The 19,610-nt window shown below is 40.2% G+C and overlaps 1 protein-coding gene across 2 annotated transcripts in view; it reads right to left on the bottom strand.

Moving 5' to 3' along the window:
* The window catches only part of NBEAL1 (neurobeachin like 1), a 106,813-nt gene that overhangs the window by 53,392 nt on the left and 33,811 nt on the right, over positions 1 to 19,610 (bottom strand). Inside the window, exons 10-18 of one of the 2 annotated variants that reach the window (XM_025175682.2) lie at positions 17,831 to 17,937; positions 13,607 to 13,693; positions 12,115 to 12,198; positions 10,307 to 10,405; positions 8,937 to 9,517; positions 7,094 to 7,226; positions 5,811 to 5,930; positions 1,896 to 2,199; positions 755 to 840 (exon numbers count right to left, since the gene is read on the bottom strand). In XM_025175682.2, the coding sequence (XP_025031450.2) occupies positions 755 to 840; positions 1,896 to 2,199; positions 5,811 to 5,930; positions 7,094 to 7,226; positions 8,937 to 9,517; positions 10,307 to 10,405; positions 12,115 to 12,198; positions 13,607 to 13,693; positions 17,831 to 17,937 (1,601 nt within the window). The remainder of the gene's footprint in view (positions 1 to 754; positions 841 to 1,895; positions 2,200 to 5,810; positions 5,931 to 7,093; positions 7,227 to 8,936; positions 9,518 to 10,306; positions 10,406 to 12,114; positions 12,199 to 13,606; positions 13,694 to 17,830; positions 17,938 to 19,610) is intronic. The other variant, XM_007422016.4, reaches the window with a different exon arrangement.

The raw sequence follows: 19,610 nt of genomic DNA on the forward strand, positions 1-19,610 counted from the left end.
CCCCCTCTGGCCCCCAGGCCTTCTGGCAGAGCCAGGATTTGATCCTTTTCCTGAAGGCCATGAGGGAGGGGGCATACCGCACCTCAGGAGGCAGGATGTTCCATAGGGCGGGCGCTGCAGCAGAAAAGGCTCTCTGCCTAGACCCCACCAATCGAAATTCCTTGACTGGTGGGGTCTGCAACCTGCCCCTTCTGCTGGACCGAGTGGGGCGGGCTGAAATGACCGGGGTGAGGCAGTTCCTTAGATATCTTTATCCAAGTAAAGAGGGAGCACAGATTCATGCCTTAGTACATTCAATCCCAAACTGATTCATTAGCTTCAAATCTGCTAGAGGACATTTGTTAAGCAATCTCCACCGCTACGTCCACCCCCTACTACTCCTTTTGGAGACTGCCTTTGTTTTTTATGCTTAAAGGGCAGTCTTTGTTGTATTCTGTTTAAAAGCAACACATTGATTAACTAACTCTGAAAAATATACTACTGTGGTTGTATGCATGATGCATGAAGCTTTTCACAGTATTTTTAGAGCAGATGAGTAGGCTTAAAATATGAGCAGAACCTTGAAATACCACAAAGCAGGAAACAACAGCCTTAGACCTTCATTCATTCTTAGCAACTGATATTCAGTGACATTCTACTTCAGAAGAGAGAAGCGTGGCAAATAGCTGGAGGTTAAATGACCTTTCCCTAATTTCTCTACTTCTCTTCTAACAGTATAACACATCTACAAGTAGGTGAAAAATGTATTGAGTACCTTGGGAGCATAGTGAAAAAGTATTTTGCTTGACAAATCTGCCAGTTCAGATTCCTGGGACTTCCAAGGAGTTAAACAGTTTGGACCTTCAACATACAGGAAACAAACCAACAATAAACTTTATATTTGTGGTCACATTTTTAATTACATTCTATATCTTGTTTCAAGTCTAACGTAAATTGATTTTGAAACTCTCTCTCTCCATATGAGAAGCAGCAAACCAATTCACAGAAGCAATAGGAAGGTGAATGCATGCCTTTCTTTGTGGCTAGCTCTACAAACTTGTTTTCTGACGCAAATGGGGAATTTCATCTCTTTCTAAGGTCATAGTTATTTTAAAATACTAGTTGCATGTTGATTAGATTAGCATTTCCTAACCTGGACTTTTGCAGCTATACTGAACTCCCATAATTCTCAGCCACACCAAGAAAAGTAGAGGTAGATTAGATCATCAACCTGTAATATCTTTAGCCAATCAAAAATTTTAATCTTAAAAAAATATGATTAATAAAACTTCCCCCAATAAGGGAGAAAAACTTCATAGCTACCTTGCATTTATTTCTGGAATAAGTTTTCTAAACAGAAATTATTTTTGCAATCATGATATTCCTCAGCAGCCCAACACAACTTAATACTTCTACAATTCAGCCTGAGAGACATGAATATTCTCTGCAAGCCTTTACAGTGCTTAAGCCCAATATTGTCATAGATGCAAGTCGGACACAGGTAAGATTATCCAGGGTTCCCTTTTAATCAGGAATTGAAGGAGGATTTGAAGCATGAAAGCTAGAACAGGACCACTGAGTTGTGTGGGCGATATAAAGGTAATGAGAGAGCAGAACACAAAAAAGGAAGGGAAAAAAATCTCAGGGCAAGTTGTTTTGGAAGGAAGGAAGGAAGGAAGGAAGGAAGGAAGGAAGGAAGGAAGGAAGGAAGGAAGGAAGGAAGGAAGGAAGGAAGGAAGGAAGGAAGGAAGGAAGGAAGGAAGGAAGGAAGGAAGGAGAGGAAATACTGTATGCAAAAGGGTTATGAAAAGCAACAATCAGATCAGAGAAGCAAAGAGATAAAATTATTCCAGACCAAAACAGATTTTGGAGTCCAAACAGCAGGGAAAAGGGAAACTGCTACTGAAAACGCTCACCTGCCAAATACAAGGCTTTCACATGAGATGGCTGTAAGACTTCATGGAATACAATAACTGAGCCCAGCTGGCCTTCCAGAGAAGTAGGACAGCCCCACTCGCTGTCTTGAGTACCTGCCGAGATCAGCTTGGTGATGAGTTCTGGCTTCCCCAGTAGGCCACTCCAGCTGCCTGGACCAAGGATCCCCCCAAGTGAGGTCCGAGGGGGTGTCATTGGGGATGAAAAAGGTGGGTCTGGGATTTGCGATGGCGGAGGAAGAGTTGTTCTCTGGCCAGCCGAACCAATGCAGCAAGAAGTAAAAGGCTAGAGAATTTTTCCCCCAGTGAAAAAAAGAGATGAACAATTTCAATGAGGCTGGTTGCATTCAAATTTAAAGTGGCAAATACAATCTAGAGAAAAAGAAGATGACATATGTGTGCACCCAGAGCATTTTTGCCTCACTGGCAGAAGGGCTGTCTGCATAAGCACACATGTATATGAGCGACAGGGTTTCAGGCACCCAAAAAAGGACTTAAGAGCCACAGTATGCCAGCCCCTGATTGGGTGACAGCTGTATTTCTGAGGTGCTTCTTTAATTATCTTGGAATTTTAATTCCCGTCTGTTAAGGAGTTCCATCTGGCAGGACCCAGGAGATGGGCCTTCTCTGCCATGGTGCCCACCCTGTAAAACATCATCCCCCCCAAAGGTGAGACTGGCCCCATCCTTGGTAGCCTTCCCTCAAAACATGGTTGTGTCAACAGGCTTGGGGATCTCAAGGAAATGGTGAACTAGCAAGGTGGCTACACTATCTGTAACATTGAATATGCTCTCTCCTAGTCTTTTAATAATAATATTGATGTTTTTTAATTGTGGAATGTTTTTAATATTGTTCATTTTATGGTTTGTTTTTAATTGTATGCCGCCCAGAACCACATTTTGTGAGATGGGTGGCTATATAAATATGATGAATGAATGAATAAGTAAATGTCTTGGGGCAATATTCAGGTTGCTTACAAGTATGCTGAGACTTAGTAACATCTGGCACTCTTTTGGAAATTAATTTTCCCCTAATTTCATGCTATGTAAGATACTTTCTCTCTACATTTTTCTCATAAACATGCTCATTCACTACAAAGTCATCAACTTTTATCCTTTAGAAGGACCGTACTGATGTAAAGGAAACACTGTACGTGGAGTTGGCAGGGAAGTAGAGAAGAATTAATTATACTTATAGACATATTGTCCCAGTGCTGTCTACAAAACACTAGTATGACATATTTCATTTCAGTCCAGAGCAGCTGTGATTACATGTTTTCTTCTGGCAGCATTTAAAAACAGCTGTTTTGGTTGCAAGCGTCATTCCTGCCCTATTACATCATAGAATTATGCTGCTAAATATAAAGCTTGGGACATTTTATTTGGAAAATGAGAATTTTCTTGTTTGTTTCTTATTAATACCAAAATAAGTCACAGAAGAAGGGAAGAACCAATCACGGGGATAAATATTCTCCAACATAAACATGAGTTCAGTGGCCCCAAATAAATGTCTATCAAGAATTCTAGAGAAAGCATTAAGATATTTGATTCAGTGTCTAGCCAAAATGTTTGAGTAGGTTACTGCTAATTTGAAAATGAAGGTATAAATTGGTCAATAATTTTAAAAAGAAAAGCGTAGTCCCAAGCTACTACCCAACTTTGAAATAACTGCTTATTTACCCTCTTTAAGCTGGACCTAAACAGTAGGCTGAACCCTACCACTAGGTAGAATGAAGTCCTATCAGGCACCTCAAACAGAATTGCAGATGCCATAGAAAGGTCTTCCCTGTACTAGCCTGATGCCTTTTGATGCTGTCTTCTTACCATAGATGAAATCAGAATCAAATGCCTATGTGGGGCTTTTGAACACAAAAATGGCAGGAAGCACCATCTTGTTTTTCACATAGGGAAGTAAAATATATTGGGCCACTATGATTACATATCTCATATAGTATGGGATTTATGCTCCTAAAAATTATTCCTACATTAATCCTCTCTGTAATTCTAAAGATGCTCATTATGTGTTATAGAGGTACTTTATGTGGTATACAGGGACAACAACATGTTGGTAGTAATGTAATACTAGCCATCTTTTAACTATGGTTATGAGCTCAAAAACTCTTGCTAGTTCTAGCTTATCTTCCTATTCCCTTCCATGAACATTACTTCCCTGCTTGATGCTATTTTACACAGCGCAGCAGAGCAAATGATTCAGTACTCACCAGAGTTTTAAAAAGTTCATTAGAAATCTGATCTTCTGGCTATGTTTAAGAGATTATTTTGTACTTAGTTTTACACTCTATATTACAATTTAGAGTAATACTGTCAGGCCTAGCCCAAGGAACTCCAAGAGACAATGCCAATTCAGTCCAGCTATGTTGATCAGCTACAACCTCTAGCAAGAATCTTCCCAGACTAAAACCCCAGTTCCCAAAGTCCTCCAGCCACAACAGTGTGAATTCCTCAGGGAGGTGCCAGTCTCATCCTCTTGTTCCTCTCACACGGTTCTGGTGAGCTAAGAAAATGTTTATCTCCCTGAGTTTGGCCTTCATAATTCCATTCCATCACAAATACACTCTAAATTATTACGTTGCTCAGGAGTGCTCAGTTTCAGAGGGCAGCTGACACTATCAGCAGAATCAGGTGGCAGACATATTTATATACTTTAGCATTTCAGGCAACCAAAGAAGAGCTAGTTTACACACTGAACATCAACCTATGATCTGATGGCCTTCAACAGAGAAAACTACAATTACATCAAAGGGATATCCTTAAGAAAACATTCTACTCTCAGATTCTTCAAATCAGTAAACGTGCATCAGATCCATGTCACAGATGTAAATGCAGGTGACATCGCTTTGTCAAATGAACTACTGCGAAATGCAGTTTATTGTATCTCAGCCCAGGTGCCAAATGATAATATCAATAAAACACAATAAGTAAAAGCTGCATATTATAATTGAAACCACCAAGCAAGAGCTAGAGAAGAAGCCAAACCAGATACGATGCCTCTATATACCCAGGGTGATAACAAATTTTCTTAAAGAGAATGCTGTTTAAATAAAGCTGCTTTGGCCAATGGGCTTTAACCAATAGGTTCTTGGTTTCTGTTGCCATGTGTCATGTCTTAGATGATAAAGGAGCTAAAAGTAAGAGTTTCCACTAAGGGCAAGGATATTCACATGCCAAGAGAACTCCACTGGAAAAAGATAAACTCATTTAGTTTACTTTTGAATGAGAACTTACTTGATTCTGGAGTTTTGAATGGCACACAAACTAAAAGTTATCATTTGACACTCACTGTTCCAAATTTTGCAATACATCTTACCAATAAAAAGGATGCTATTGATAAATTTATACAAAAAAGGCATGTTCATGAAATATTTCATGAAAATATATATTTCATTTCAGAAAATTGCTTGTAAAGCTTATCTCTGGTAGACAAAACTGAAAAGGAAAATATACACACTTGGAGAATCGTGCATATGTATTTCAATGAAAATGGAAAAAAATGTTAACTTTGTCAAAACAAACCTGGCAGATTCATAAGCTTAAGAATCTTAAGAGAAAGTAACATATTGCCAGATCAGAGACAATGTAGAATCTCAAAGACTAAGATGCTACCTTCATTGAGGCTAGAAATACTGAAGGGCTATGTTATTACACACAGAGCTTGTCCCTGTTTAGTACATCCAGAAACCGGTGATCATCCTGGATTCTCTTTGTAGGCAGTCATCCTACTCTGAGATGACCATGGCACATGTCAAATTAGCTCATTTTTGTTAGCTAGCCAAAGCCTACGTGGCAAACTCAGATTGATATATACTTGTTTGTGATACTTCAGCAAGAGCCTTTAAGGAAAAGGAGGAATACAAATAATAACAAAGCAGAGACTTACTTCATTCAGGGCAGGAAATCTAAGTGGTGCTGAAACTTTCTGTTGTCCATTGACATAAATATAGACAAGGCTTTGACCAAAGGGCCTTTTCCCGGGCATGTGAACAATGCATATATTGTGCTGTTGAAAAATTATTTAAGCAAGGAATCATCATCATTTCTATGGAACAGTTATAAGTGGCTATTGATGATATTCTTTTACATCAAGGAACATTTATCCAACCATTCAAAGTTCACAAAGGAAATTAAATAATCATGATAGTATGTTGATTCTCAAATCTCCAGCATGTTGAGGAAGACCCCAACCACAGTGTTGAAAATGAAGATGGAATCTGAGGGAAAGGAGGAAAGTAAAAATTTTGGCAATGGGAACATTGTTGTTTAGATTGGTAAAAATGACTAATGTTGAAAGCTGGTGAGAGAGTTTAGAGAGTACATAGAGCACTCTGCGAAGCTGCAGAACAGATCCTCAAGGGTAAAACATGGACTGCCTACATAGTTCCTAATTTTATTCAGAGCTCTGGTACAGATGTAACATTTCCCAGGCTAAACTGACTGGGTAGGAATCCTGTAACTACGTCCTCACTGCCACCCATCTTGCATCCTTGCCCTGCACAAATTCCCTTGACCATCTCTTTCTCCAGGCTATTTACATTGATAATCCTAGGTTAAATGAATGTGAGGTCATTACAAAGCACCACTGCACATTTCCGATTAAAGTCATGTTCTGCAAAAAAAGTTTCCTAGGTTCATTTAAATTAAGATTAACATCAGTCAGAATAATGATTTATGAATCGTGTACGATGATTAATTTATGTCAGACTTGTGAAAGATATGAAAGACAATGAGAAGATTGTACACAACGGGTGCATTTGGACCATCATATTTTGTTTAATAAGCAAAAGCACTCAGGGAGCATTGTGCCTGTGCATAAGCCCTTCCCTGCCTGGGCCCGTGACAATTAACCCATTAATTGATTAATCAATCAGTCAATCCTGGGCCCATTCAATTCATTTTCAGTTAATCCATTTATATCCAAATTGGGAAGGTATGACAGTCTGAATGCTAAGGGAAGTTATTCTTAAATGAAGACTTCTGGGCTTAGCGCAATGCTCCAAGAAGTGAAGAGGGGGGGGAAAGGCAAGGCAGGAACAAAGGAGGCAGGAAAAAGGACGGTCTAAACCAAGCTAATACTCTGCCTCTTCAAGCAAATCACAGCACCTACCCCACGATTGAGTCCTTGTGTGCTTATATATGAGCAAAACCCGAAACAGCCACTCTTACCCAAAGAGAATCACAGAAGCAATGGTCTGATAGCATCACAGTAGCATATTCCTTCTTTGTACATACAGCAACAACTAGCACTCCAGAACAGGTAATGAACGCTTCAAATCCCATCCCGCCACCTGTAAAAAAGCTACAGAGAGAAAACAGGATTCAAGACCAGGAGATGTTGAGAACTACACGCAAGCTATCAATGTATGCATACACATACACCCTCCAGCCTCATCCTGGATCTTTGGTACAGTAGATAGACTTATTAATTCACATCAGGAGTGGAACCTTCTTTGAACCTGAGAGTTAAATTTGGGAACAGGTGAGCTCTCTGGGGCCAGATTCCTGGGGAGCTGAAGGCAGAATGCCAGCAGCACCAGGGGCAAAATGCAGGCAGGCATTCACACACAGACTCAGAAACAAATACATAGATTCATCATTCACTGAATAAAGCAATAATAGAGTTGGCCAGGAAGGAGAGCTCTGATCATCCCTTCTCACAGCCCTCTGCAGCTCTACACATTAACTCACTGGCTCCCATCCCTTGCTGCACACCCCTTAAGGATTCTGGATGTGGGGAGATTACGGGATTAGCGAGGACTGGCAAAAGACTCTGATTGGATGCAGACACCCTATGGCCAAATTCAAGCCCAGTGGCCAAAAGTTCTTTAAGCCTGACTTAGAGAGTGAGAAGTCTTTATCCTCAGATAGTCACACTTAACAATTGGGGTACCTGTCACAATTATTCACATCCCTGATACTATGCTGTGTAACAGTTTGCCAGAGATCCTAACATATTGCACCCCCCCCCGCCCCCCGCCGGGTTGTTCTGAAGGTGGCAGCACTGTCTGTTTCCTATAACCTTGTGGCAGGCAAAGTTTTTCTGATTCTGTCCTCAGCTGCCATTCTAATTTCCCTTTATAAAGCAGTTCTTTTAAGGCACAGAAACTGAATGGGCTTAAAGCAGATTTAAAATATATAGCGAATGATGGCCCTTCTTCAGTAGCTGGCACCCATCTCCATCGCTGCTATATTAAATTCCAAACATCCCATTATAAACAATTTATTATAGAACATAAATATCTCTTCTGGCAGTTTAATCAAAACTGGACAATTTGTAGAAGTACATATATGTGTATATTGTCTGTATCTATATCCTAACGTAATACTAAGTGTTTATATATACTGTAGGCTTAAATAAGTCAGAAATATCATCCCCAGGTAACATCATCCCCAATTCAACCACTATTTATAGATACAAATTAAAACGTTTCTTCTCCTAGCCAATTTTCCTTCATTATTTTTTAATTGGCCAGGCCAATTTTTGATCCCACTCAATTGGTTCTTGGAATTGTATTTTTCTGTGTATTTCCCCAATGCACTGTTATTACTATTATTGTTACTTTTATTATTGTTACCTACTGCAACTACCACTATACTTCTGGGGGCTTAGCAAACTGATTGAGGTTTGCTTAAACTCCTGATTTTGGTACTCCTGACATCCTTTGAAGCATGCAAGCTATCAATGTATGCATAGACATACACCCTCCAGCCTCATCCTGGATCTTTGGTACAGTAGACAGACTTATTAATTCACATCAGGAGTGGAACCTTTTTTGAACCTGAGAGTTAAATTTGGGAGCAGGTGAGCTCTCTGGGGCCAGATTCCTGGGGAACTGAAGGCAGAACACCGGGGGGGGGTGTGCAACAACAACAGCATTTCATCAACGACAATGCAGTATTGGTTGCAGGCAGATAATTAGTAAGATCAAAAAGCACCTGCATCCAGGTCACCTAGGAAATGGCATTGATCTTAGGCTTGTTCCCCACCTTTCCGTTCTGGAAGCCATACCTGTAGAGTTGCTTCCTCTTGCCGCCCTTGCTGCTAGCATCTGGAATCATTTGATTTTGGTCCAGGCACAGCCATGCATCGAAAGCAAATGCAGAACCTGGCCACTTGTGAATGGCCGGCACTGCTATGCCTGCCATGCTATGGGACAAGTCAAAATACTGCAAGGCGCTGTCCAAGCCTTGCTTTCGAGCCATGGTAAGAATTGCACGCATCACAGGAACGACGTAAGGGTGAGTCTGCTTTGGGTCCTTAGTCCTCAGCAGCTGAATCAGCTGATGCAGTTCTCCAGAGCTCATTGACAGACTCCCCAAAGAACCCAAGAGGGCAATCAGGTTCTCAGCACAAGCTCCATGGAGTTGAGGGTGCTTGCTGAGTGTTTCAATGATACGGATGACCATGTTTGTGTTGACGCAGATGGCACGGCTCTGTCTGTTAATGCAGCAAATCCGCTTCAGCAAATTTGAGATGAGGATCTGGAGCTCATGCGACTCCAGCTCTGGAAGCCACTGGATTAACAGCAGCAAAGGCTGGACATTGCTTATGCCCAACATCCCAACTGATGCATGGTCACCTTCAACCGCCTTGGTGAAAAGCAAATTAAAGATTACTGCAAGCAATTAACATGTGTAGAAACTCTGCTTGAGAGTAATACTTTTAAGAAAGAAAACAACAAGAAATCATGTGGCCCTTGAAAAATGTACTGATTTTTCTCTGGCAATAATTTTGGCTGAGCTTTGACAGATCTCTGGTATTAGATTGACTAGATTTGACTAGATCTCTAGTATTAGTCTACCAAAGCTTATGTCATAAGGTCTTGGTAAGCCTTTAAAGGGACACCTTTTAATTTTTATCTGCTGCAATGAAGTAACGGAGGTCTGGAGAACGTGGAATAGTAATCCTTTAACAAGAGCCCCGAGTGAGCAGCACACTTACGTATGCTTATGCACACATACTGCGTATGTTTACACATAAGTACATACTTCTACATTCATATAAGCCATCAAACCAAAATCATCATCATCATCATCATCAAGAACTGGAATTAAATAGGAATTAGGGACATTTTTATGCAAAAGCCAAACCATATCTAAGATCAGAAACAAAACCAAGTCCCTGTTTCTATCTTGTACATGTTATGAGTTAGCCAAACAAACTAACCTCGTCATTTTAATTCATTCCTCCTGTGTGTGTGTGTGCAAACTGGGGTGGGTGGGTTATACTTCAGGCATCTTGTCAACAGGGTTTGGAGGTATAAAAACTAAATCTTGTTAGCCTTTAAAGAGGCAGAAGACTCTCTGTTGTTTTGACAGCAATAGTTTAACATAGGTATTCTATTTAAAATTATATTCAAAACAAGAATAATATTTCACCATATTCAGGAGTTCTTCAAGTAGTTCTTGTGAAGGCTGACCCATAGATTTTAGAACTTCAAATATGTGGGCGTAACCAATACGTTCTTTGAACACTTCCTGAAGAATAAAATTATCAGCATATGTTAGCAGCATATAGCTAAGAACGTCAAAGTTTATCATACCAAATAAGAAAGATTTACAAGGATCGATCTAAACTCTGCTAATATATCTTTATATATCTGCTCCCACATCTGCATTTTCATAGCTTCATCAGCCTGCCATAATTTTAAGGGAATTCTATTATAAAAAATAAAAAATAAAAATTCGGTCAACTCACGTTTTCTTAGTAATCAATGTAAAATCAGAGTTTTTCCCCAGTAGTTAATGTAACAGTAACAACAACCACTTCTAGTTTGGTCAATAGCTAAACCGAATGTAGTTTCTTGACAAATGTTTTCAGAGATGAAAAAGACAACTAAGACAGAAAACAACTAGGCAAGTTGCAGAGGAAAGGAAAGTGAGTTTAAAACCAGATTACAGGAGCAGGGGTACAAAGCAATTAAATGGCAAAAATATTTACCAGTTAAATGAATGCAATCATGCTTTGCTATATAATCAGTTCCTGAGATACTCAAATGTTTATTAAAATTACTACAGGTCTGACAGGGACAAGAGATACACCTAGATAAATACAGTAAAATGGTTCAGATTCTACCTAAGAGGTCTCAGGGGTGGAAAGCTGAGCTGCAATGCAGGTAGTCCTCAACTTATGACTATTTGTTCAGCAACTGTTCATTATGACAGTGCTGAAAAAGGAGACTTACGACCAGTCCTCAAAGTTGCAGCTGTCCCAGCATCCCCACGGTCATATGAACACAATCTGAGTGCTTGGCAACCCATTTGCAATTACAACTGGTTGCCAAGCATCCCATGATCACATGATCCCCATTTGCAACCTTCCATGCTGGCTTCCCCAGAAAGTCAAAGGGGAAGCCGGCAGGGAAGATCACAAGTCACTGGGGTAAGCCTCCCCCACCTGTGCACCCTTCCCCAGCCCTCTGCACTCACACTGTGCTGGCCCCTTGCACACCCCCACGCACCCTCCCTGACCCACACCAAACCCCCATGCACCCTCCCAGACCCATGTAGTGCCTTTCGCACACTCCTGTGCACTCCCGCATACCTGACCCAACCTGCGCAGCACCTCTTGCGCACTTCCGTGCACCCTCCCTGACCCGCATGGCACCTCTTGCGCACTGCTGTGCATCCTTCCTGACCTGTGCGGCAGCTCTTGCGCATCCCTAAATTCTATCTAGCCAAGGTGAAAGGTGTGATAGGCAAAAGGTATCTGAAAGATGGGAGATTGCCTGAAAAGATCCAGTGACAAGCAACTGAACTGTAAATATCCTGTGGCAGAATAAGACAGTAAGGCAAAACACTGAACTACACCACACTACAGATGAGGAATAAAATTTTTAGATGCTCTGTCACCATATAAGAACAAAACAAACAACAGCCTGACATTTGTATACTACAGTATCATATTAAGATGAAAAGTTATAACCTGGGGGGTGGGGTTAAAATACTTTTGTACAGAGTATTTTAAAGATTACCACACCAGTCTAGTCCGCTTCATTCTGCTAAAAGGTGAGATCTGCCTGAGTAGCACTGCCTCCCTGTACTGGCATTTGCATGGCTGTCCTTTCTGTAATTTGTTTCAGACTCTAATAAGCACGACTGCGAAAGTCCTCGTCACTGTCAGCAACTACAGTGAAAGAGGCGTCTAAAGACAAGGATTCCAGCCGCTCTGAGGAAGCCACGCTGACCTTGGCGGCTGGAGATCTGTGCATCACTGCCGTGAGGGCTTGAATGGCCGATACTGCCAAACGGTCCAGCTGCCCCTGGAACACCTAAAAGCCAAAAAAGATACCACGTATTATACCCAGACACGCAAAGTCAAATTTGAGACTTCAATGGGCGTACCCCACCCTTCTTGCCACAATGAAGAAAAATGTTCCTTGGCATGCTTCCCAATCATCACCCCACCAAAAGCATGGATTTTATGACACCACAGCCTATAAGCAAGAAGGCATGAGAGAAGGGGAGCCATTTCAAGTAGAAGAGAAAGCTTCACACGTACCCATTTAAGACAATCTGTCTGACAGCCCTTCCTCGTGTTTTAAATAGACAACTTCAAAAGGATGGTTTGGAAAAGGAAAACCTTTACAGCTTCTTGTCAAGCAACCTTCTGTCACACACGTTGGTGAGAAGCAATGTGCTCTTAGTGGATGTTGCAGTGCATTAAATCTTCAAAAGTTGGGGTAGTATTAAATTGTGCATAAATTAATCCCTCACTTCAGTTTTATCTTCGCCTCACAGCCCTTTCTTCACAAGAGATATCACAGTTCTTTCTTCTCAAAAGAACCATAAGTCTTTTCATTTCTTCATCTTACTTTAAAAGTTTTGCTTTGTAAAATATTGTATATACTTTGCCATTTAAATCAGTTGGTTAATTTGTGAGCCTGAACAGTAAATAAAGACTATTTCATCTGCAGTGCAACATATTGAAATAAATATATAAAATGTCAGGGGAATTAACTCTTTATGCAATAATTAATTATGTTTGGATGCTGTTACATTTAGAAAGAGTTGCAGTTGCACATGCATTGTTTACACTAATTTTTCACTATATACAAACTTCTTATATTGAGACCTCTGTATCTTTTTTTAAAGAAGCAAAAAACAGAACCGACATTGTTCAGTTCTTCATAATGTCAAAGGGAACACTAAAAAATAAACTCATCAATTACATCTCCCTTCCCAGATTCAGTCTGCCCATTGAAATATGAACACTGATCTTTTGGCAACAGAATCAAGATTTCAAATTGAATTCCAGAGATTCCACAAAGTCCCACAGCTTGTTACACCAGAGTGCTCAGACAAATAAATGAAAGAGTGGGGGAGGAGAGTCAAGAAAGGAGGGGCAGGTAGAAAAAAATAAAAACAGGAATCACCCAGTTGATTGTTTTCAAACTTGAATTCTATTCCTGGACTTCACTTTTCTCAGTTAAAAAAAAAAGACATGGAATATTATATGAATTAGACACATCATATCTTGAAGCATACTGAAGCTTAGACTTAAACCGTGGGTTTTGGGTGGACCAAAATAATAATATTTTGTGTGAATATTGCTTGAGAATATGTCAAAACTAGTTCTTTCAGGAAGCACGTTCAAAGTGAAGTCCAGGAAACAGTTGATAACCACCTGCCACGGGCCTTGACTTCGACTAAGAACAAAATGGAACTTGCAGGAGATACCTGTTCCTGATTCATTTCTGCCAGTAATTTGTTGGCATGGTCTTTCTCATTCTTGTCTGCCACCTTATTGTTAGCATTTAAAAATAGCTGTTAAAACGGGAGATAAAGAATAATGGTAACAGTAGTGTTAGTTAGCTCACCCACAGCCAGCGTAATACGTTCGTAGCTTTCCTCAACTTCTAGATTAGTGTATTTCAAACTTGGCAACCTTAAGATGTATGGACTTCAACTCCCAGAATTTGGGGAGTTGAAATCCACACATCTTAAAGTTACCAAGTTTGAAAAACACTGGTTTAGACGCATCGGGCAACAAACTCCATCATCCCCAATCAGCATGCAGTGGGAAAGAGGAGGTGTAGTCTAACACATCTAGATAGCCCCCAGTTAGGGAAGGCTGTTAAATGCCAGGGATCTCTCTCCATGGCCAAATGAACAGGGATATGGAAAACAGTTCAATGTCAAAGTATTCCAACTTTAAAATGGTCGTTTCAAGAGCACCAAGCTTAAAACGTGATGTCTTGTTTCAAGGCTAAAACCCAGTTTGGCTGTTTCAAGCAGTGCTGTTCTGAGTGCTCCAAAGGTTCCAGGTAGCGTGACTGGGCTGCAGTTTTGAGGACTGGATTGCTTTTTCCAAATTGTTTCTAGCCTAACCAATACAGCAGCAAGGACCAGTTGTGTCCCTGCCACGGTTGGTTGAGACTGGATGGGGTGATGTGAAAGGAAGCACTGAGAAAAAAACAGCAGTCGTGTTATTGCCAACCAGATTATTCACAGTTGCATGCCCGCCAGCCTATTTGCAAAATTACTTTTTTGAAGAAAAATGAAGGTAGATAGGTTGCAATTCAGAGTTCATGAAGGTGGTGGTTCTTTCATGTATTATGCTAAGCTTTACTTTATGGACAGATATACTGTACAAAGCTCTGTCCATGCATTGTGCTTCACACACATATTACTAAGGCAAGGATAAATACAGACTACTCTCAATGTTGGTTCCACTGATTCGTTGGGCTTTTTGGGAAGGGGGGTGCATTCAGTGCATGCTTTTGTGTCTCATTTATGTTGATCTACAGAGTATATTTAGGGATGAGATGATGAGATAACAGGATACAAGAACAGGCTCAAACTACACAAATACACCAAAGCTCAACAAAACAACATAGAGTATTTTCAAAAAGCTTTTTTTGAGGGGGGATAGTTGGTAGCGGCCTTCTGTCTTTTTGATGCTGAGATATACTATACAATACTGTTACCTTTTCAATTGTATTTAAATGCTGGTATTCTTTTCAGGACATGCGTGATAAACCAGCAGCAGCCCCTCTCACTTTTTTCAGCCACTTTGCTTTTTTTCTTATTTGCAAGAGAAAAAAAATCAGCAAAGCGCAACCCAGCTGCTGGGGGAAGAGGGGGTTGCTGAGTTAATGGCACTGTGCCTGATAGGTAGGCTATGAACTAAAAACACAACAAATCTGTTGACTGAATTTGCCTGCCTGGCTGACTTTTTTACCTTAAGGAGAGATTAGTTGCTACCTGAAAGAATGTTAGTGAGATTAGCTCAGCATTTTTTAAAACGAGTAGAAGACATTTTCATTGAAGTGAAAACTCTAGATCAGTCCAGTACTCTTATGGCTCCAGGATGAAAAACAATGGAGCAGGAAGTTTGCTACTCCGAGTTCCTACTGTCCCCATGGTCTGAATATTTAAATCCTTTCCGGTTTTCTTCTGTTAAAACCCAGCCAACGTGAAATGTTTCAAAGTGCATCAGTAGGTCAATGGAAAATATGTCATTTTTTCAGCAAAGTTAGAAAACGAGCAACACAATGTTTTTCTCCAACATCTTCCCTTTTTGACAGATTATTTCCATGCCCCTAGTGATCTCAACCATAATTAAGGTTTACAGCTGCACTGATCAGAGTTAATACATACTTAGATTTTCCTCCTAATGAGAATTTACAATTCCATGTTACTGATTAATTTCATGACCTAGTTAAGGGAAGGCATTAGGTAAGTACTGACCATAGTTGAGGCAGGGCAGGGCAGGGCAGGGCAGGGCAGGGCAGGGCAGGAAAGGGGAGTTATTTTGCTGTAAAACCAGCAAGCTTTGGGAAGATGGCCTGCATGATTTTGATGGTGTGCTTACACTCTCTTGAATGAGTGAGCAACAAGGAACACTGCCATGAGCCAGGTTTGGACAGATGTAATCAAAAGGCCCCACACACAAAAGCCTGGTACCATACACTTTGTAGCAAAGATCAACTTTATTTGTTACATTTATATCATGCTTTTCTTCCAGAATGGAACTCAAGAAGAAATAAATGTGGTTTCTCAAAGATCTCCCAAATGAGATTGGCCAGATCTTGATCTGCCTAGGATCAAAATAATGCAACATGGGTATGAAGCTTGACTAACCAATAGTTGTTTACCCCATTCTGCTATACTTGTGCAGAAAAAGACATATCTAACAAAGATTTTTGAAGGAAAAACTGAAACAACAAGGGAGTTGCTTATAGGTTTTCATTATCTGATTAACTCTACTGTTAAAGTTTGGTTAGCTGTATTAGTTTGAACAAGTTCATAAACCCTACAAAAAGAACGCAATCATTAATAAAATGTTGAAATAAATTATGGATTTCATTTCATGATGGACGATGGATTGCATATCAGGACTGTCTATATTCTGAGGGCAAATAGAAATAATTAAATATTTTCACACAAAATAAAACCGAGTCCAGCTTTATTCATGTCTGCACAGAACTAAGTCCTATTAAGCAAAAACAGTATTAAAATGACAAAGAGCTGAAGTTCCTAATTTATTAGAAGGCCTGAGTAGCTACTTCAACTCTTCCACTTAATAAGATCCTTTGGAATTTAAGATCAACAAATATAATGCTCCACTACAAATGATTAAGGCCTGACCATGGTGGGGTGAAAATTTGGTCCCGACTCCCCTGAGAGGACCCTGGGAGGCCACAAAAATGATGCCAACTAGACTGTACTATGCAAAGCCAGATATGGTACTTAATCCTTGCACACAGTGTGGGAGACAAATTAACAGTCTCTTGATACAAGCCACTTCTCCCTCCCTGAGTCAGCCATTTGCACGTGTTTGAATGTGCTTCTGCAGTATTTGTCTGTAACTCCATAAAGCAGCTGCATCTTTTCCTGGGATTGCACATGGCTGTAATACGATCCTGGGAAAAGATGCAGTTCATTTAAGGAACTGCCTACAGTGTGATGTGGGTGCCCAGGGCACTTAGAAGCACCTTTTCCTCTTCAAATCTGAAATACAGCATAACCCTAGTATCTATGATATCCTCAAATTCTAAGATCTTGGTCGTACGTCTCCAAGTTTTCAGACAGGAAATCCTGCTATTCTTCTCCTTCCTTCTTCTCTCCAAAATTAATACCCATGTCACTGTTAGCCATGTTTTGTCCTACCAGCTAACTTCTAGATGAACTAGGCTTCAACCTCTATCATTCCCATAACTGAAGTCCCATTACAGGAGGGACTTAGTTGGTGGAATTCTGAATTCTGTCATATATGCATCAGCACTGACATTTTTAATGATAATCAGGCTCATTTTAATAAGGGAATAACTGGAAATCCTGGAAACCAGGCTGGCAAATTCAAGTTTACAGGGGAACCCTATTTTGCTTTAACTAACTTACAAAACACTGCAAAATACACATCTACTTTTGCAGGCCTAGGCATTTCTCTTTAGAAATAAGTTCCACCAAGTTAAATGAGACTTACTCCCAAGGTAACTGTATACAAGAAAACAAGATAAGCAAAAGATGTTAGACTAAGAAGAAAAGAGAGGGACAGCACAGCAGCACACACCATGAATGGCAATAAACAGCTTTCAGAAGACATTCAAAGCCTTCAGTTACAAAAAAATGTAACAACTGTAGTGCAATTCTAAGGCTGTCCCAATTCATATAGCGCTGCAGATAAATAAAAAAAGGATATATATGGAAGGAATCCTTTATGAGAAGAATTTATTATTCATACTCTGCCCTGCTACTGGTACTATAAGGACAAGATACTACTCTGCAGAACAATTCAAAACTGGGTCACCTTAAAAGTAAGCTAGATTCACTCTTTGAACTACATTTAGTGGAGAATCAGATTTTCCTCTAGAAGATAACTCAAATGGTTCTGTGAAGACTATTATCAAATTCACGTCCAAGAGATTACGAATATCTTTCATACAATCTTTTCTTTACCTTGCAATTCTGCAGCAGTCGAATAAGATGCTCAAAGCAGTTACTGTTAAGGAAAATGGCTTGCAGAACAGGCCGGTCTGCGCAGTCCAACATAGCAGTGATTGTATCTTAAAAAGAGAAAAATCAAAAATCAAAAAGGAAAGGATCATATCTTAAAATAATTACATTGCTTTAGCCTTTTGATGGAAAGCCCCCCCCCAAAAAAGGAATGTAAGTGATTTGTTAAATAAAAAATGGGAATTAGTTTTTTCCATTAAAATTATGGTATGCCAACATTTAGAAAAAACCCTAATGGATCAGAGAAATATACAGTGAATATACAACTCCTCCTACCACCAATATGGAACAGTACTTTTAAAGTAGGTTTTTTTAACTAACAAAGTGAGCTAACAAAATTGATATCCACGATTCATGACAACACACACAGCCAAACAACATGCCTCTTTTAAAGACACTGATTGTGATGGAATGGAATTATGAAGGCCAGACTCAGGGAGAAAAACGTTCTCTTTCATCTCCTGAGGCGAGAGGGAGAGATAAGAGGATGAGACTGGCACCTCCCTGAGGAATTCACAATGTTCTGGCTGGCATTACTTGGGAGCTGGGGTTTCAGTCTGGGAAGATTCTTGCTAGAGGTTGTAGCTAATAAACATTGCTGGATTGAATTTACATGGTCTCTTGGAGTTCCTTGGGCTAGGCCTGACACTGATCTATTTTTATTATTATTTAGGAGGAAAAGCAGTGTGATGTCAAAGTGGCCACAGGGAAAGACAACTTCAAATCCCCACCTGATTAAGGTTAACAAAACTGGGCGGCAAAGGATTTTTTTTCTTCCGTTTCCTGTATCATTCTGCTGTCATCTAGTAGACCTACAGATCTTGTAGCCTAGAAATGACCTCAGAGTTCATTGGATGATCCTGGACATGCCATTTTCTCTCATCTCAAACTACCATACACATGCAGTTACATCCCTATCTATATTATATATTTTGTATGTTGGACATTTTTCAGATAAGGAACAGGCCAGAAATCTAAATAAAAATATGGATGTCCAAAACACAGCAGAACCGGACAAAGCTTATTAGGGACAGGATCTGAAGAAATAGCAGGAAAATCTTAAGTATCCAGGACTCCTCGTTACCTGTCTTAATGCTCCAACAATGACAGATCCAATGCAATTTCTGGCCAATACAAATAGAAGAAAAGCCAGAGAGGTGGAGCAGAAAGACACTCACCCTCCTGAACTTTCTTTATCCTGCAAATTATGCCACAGAAAAGAGCCACCAACTGAAGCTGCCTTCTCAACACCAATGTTTTAAAGATGAATAGGAATACAATTCCTTGAAATTCCTCAGCCAGCCTGTGAAATAATTGTTACAGGCCTGTGTGGAAGAGCATAGGTTACCTTTCTGCCTGGAGAACGGGTGTTCTATTTGCCTGCTTCTGAGCGGACAAAGAATGTGGAATACTTAGCTGGCTACAATTCTTGCAATTTGGTTCTGGTAGGCCACTCTAGGGATATTTAGGCAGCACTGAAATTATTTAAACTGATAGAAATTGCACTCACTCCTCAGTCAGGTGCATTAGCTGAAGCTCATGAAAGAGACCCTTGCTGCATTGGCACGCAAAGGTCAGTCAGCACTGCAGAGAGTCCTAACTTCCCATGAATACGACTTACCACTTGGTTCCTCTCACTAGTGACGTTCTCTTAACAACCCAGGAACAATTTGTCTAGCTTCTCATTTAAAACCAGACCCTCGATTAATATTCCCAAATAATA

Source organism: Python bivittatus, unplaced genomic scaffold, assembly GCF_059951505.1.
Source record: "Python bivittatus isolate LINGU-HERP-01145 unplaced genomic scaffold, Pbiv_v1 ctg000200_np1212, whole genome shotgun sequence".
Lineage (NCBI taxonomy): Eukaryota > Metazoa > Chordata > Lepidosauria > Squamata > Pythonidae > Python > Python bivittatus.